Genomic DNA, 1,774 nt, shown 5'->3' with positions numbered 1-1,774 from the left:
AGGGGCTGTTAATGTTTGATGGGGCACGTGAGGGACCTGCGACCTGGCTGCGCAGACGACGTGGGGGGTGGTACCGGGTGAGCTCCGGGTGCTCGCCCCTGGCTCCAGGAGCTCAGCACCCCTCCAGGTGAGCCCCAGCTGTGCTTTCCCTTCTGCTTGCCAGCCCTGGCAGCCGTCCCTCTGCCGCCCACGGGGCCGGGCTGCAGGGCCAGGGAGGGACCAGGCATTGCAGGGGGTCCCAGGGCTGTGGGCAGGGTTCTCTTGCTCTGGGTGTTGGTGTAGGGTCTCCTGTAAACAAATGAGTAGGAGTGTTTCTGGGTAGGGAGCAACAAGCGCCACGCTCAGCAGAAGGGACTCATCCTGCGAAGGGGCCACCATGTCCCCCCAGGGATGGCGCCAGTGGGGAAGGCAGGAGAACAAGCAGCCATCCATCCCCGCAGAGTGGCTGCCCAGCAGGGGTACAACTACAGCTCCCCGGCACAAACCCAGCCTCCAGCACAGCACAGCCCTGTGTTGAGCCACCCTTGCTGGAGTTTTCTTCCCTGAGCTTGCCCAGGTGGGACTCTGAAGCACTGCGAGCAACCAGGTCATCCCGCAGCGAGGAGTCCCATCCTTGAACCACTCATGTCCTGGCCCCATGGTGTCACTGATGCCTGAGTCCCTGTGCTAGGAGACAAGGCATGTCTGTGCTGCCATTTAACCAAGCTCCCAGATAACCCAGTGCCCCAGCCCCATCGTCCCTGGTGCAGGTTGCCCAGTCCCACAGACCCCTGGAGCCAAACACTGCTCTTTGCTGGCTTTTATTGACATGAACAAGTTTTGGCTTGCTTCTTGGAGCCGAGCCTGGTCCCTGGTTCCTGCTCGGTGCTGTCATGCAGGGACCTCCATCTCCCCCTGCGGCTGCTCCTTGGTCTCCAGTGCCTGGCGCGTGTCCACCTGCCATTGCTGCACCAGGTCCGTCGGGGTCTTGCCAGCCTGCAAGAGCAGGCAGAGAGAGGCTGGGGCTGGGGTGGCACGATATGATGGGGCAAGCAAATGGCCTGAGTGCTGCCCCCCCCAATCACCTGGTTCTTGGCCATCATGTCAGCCCCATGCAGGATCAGCATTTTGATGATCTTGTAGCGGCTGAGCCGCGTGGCGTCGTGCAGTGCTGTGTCACCTTCCTGTGATAGATGCACCCTGGCTGGGGATCGTGGACAGGGACCCCCTGCCTGTCCCCAGCACTGCTCCCTGGTTCCCCACACACCCACCTCCCCATGGGGACAAGGGGGACAGTGCCCACCCCAGCCCTGGCTGTGGCTGCTGGCACACTGGGGCAGAGTCGTGCCCCACTGCAGGTACTGGGAGCCCCCAGAGGGATCAGCCAAGGGAGGGTGGATCAGCATTTTCCCCCCAGTGCTGGCTGTGTGGCTGTGGCACTCACCCTGTCTGGGGAGTTGATGTCCACCCCACAGTGGATGAGGTGCTCCACAATGTCAAGGTGCCCAGTCCGGGTGGCCACATGGAGGGGGGTGCTGAGCAGCTTGGGGAGAGGGGAGATGGACACCAGAAGAGATGAGCACGCACCCCTGCTAACCCAGCACAGGGCAAGCCCTGGTCCTCTGGGGCATGCCCATGCCCCTGGCACAGCGCCATGCCCCCGGGCTCTGCCCCGCACACCTTGTCCTTCAGGTTGAGGTCTGCCCCACGGTCCTGCAGCAGCTTGACAGCGTCCAGGTGCCCACCCCGGCAGGCCCAGTGCACAGCGGTGCAGTCCAGCTGTGTGCACAGAGCC

The 1,774-nt window shown here is 63.4% G+C and overlaps 1 protein-coding gene across 1 annotated transcript in view; it reads right to left on the bottom strand.

The window, feature by feature from the left end:
* Window positions 1-870: 870 nt before the first annotated feature.
* LOC104621766 (ankyrin repeat domain-containing protein 2-like) overlaps window positions 871-1,774 on the bottom strand; it is a gene marked incomplete at its 5' end in the record, with an annotated part of 1,205 nt that continues 301 nt past the window's right edge. The window contains 4 exons of the mRNA XM_010288328.1: window positions 871-975; window positions 1,065-1,163; window positions 1,424-1,522; window positions 1,660-1,758. Of these exons, the coding sequence (XP_010286630.1) occupies window positions 871-975; window positions 1,065-1,163; window positions 1,424-1,522; window positions 1,660-1,758 (402 nt within the window). The remainder of the gene's footprint in view (window positions 976-1,064; window positions 1,164-1,423; window positions 1,523-1,659; window positions 1,759-1,774) is intronic.

This window comes from Phaethon lepturus, unplaced genomic scaffold (assembly GCF_000687285.1).
Source record: "Phaethon lepturus isolate BGI_N335 unplaced genomic scaffold, ASM68728v1 scaffold41965, whole genome shotgun sequence".
In the NCBI taxonomy this organism is placed as follows: Eukaryota; Metazoa; Chordata; class Aves; order Phaethontiformes; family Phaethontidae; genus Phaethon; species Phaethon lepturus.
This window is presented reverse-complemented; position numbering and strand designations above follow the sequence as displayed.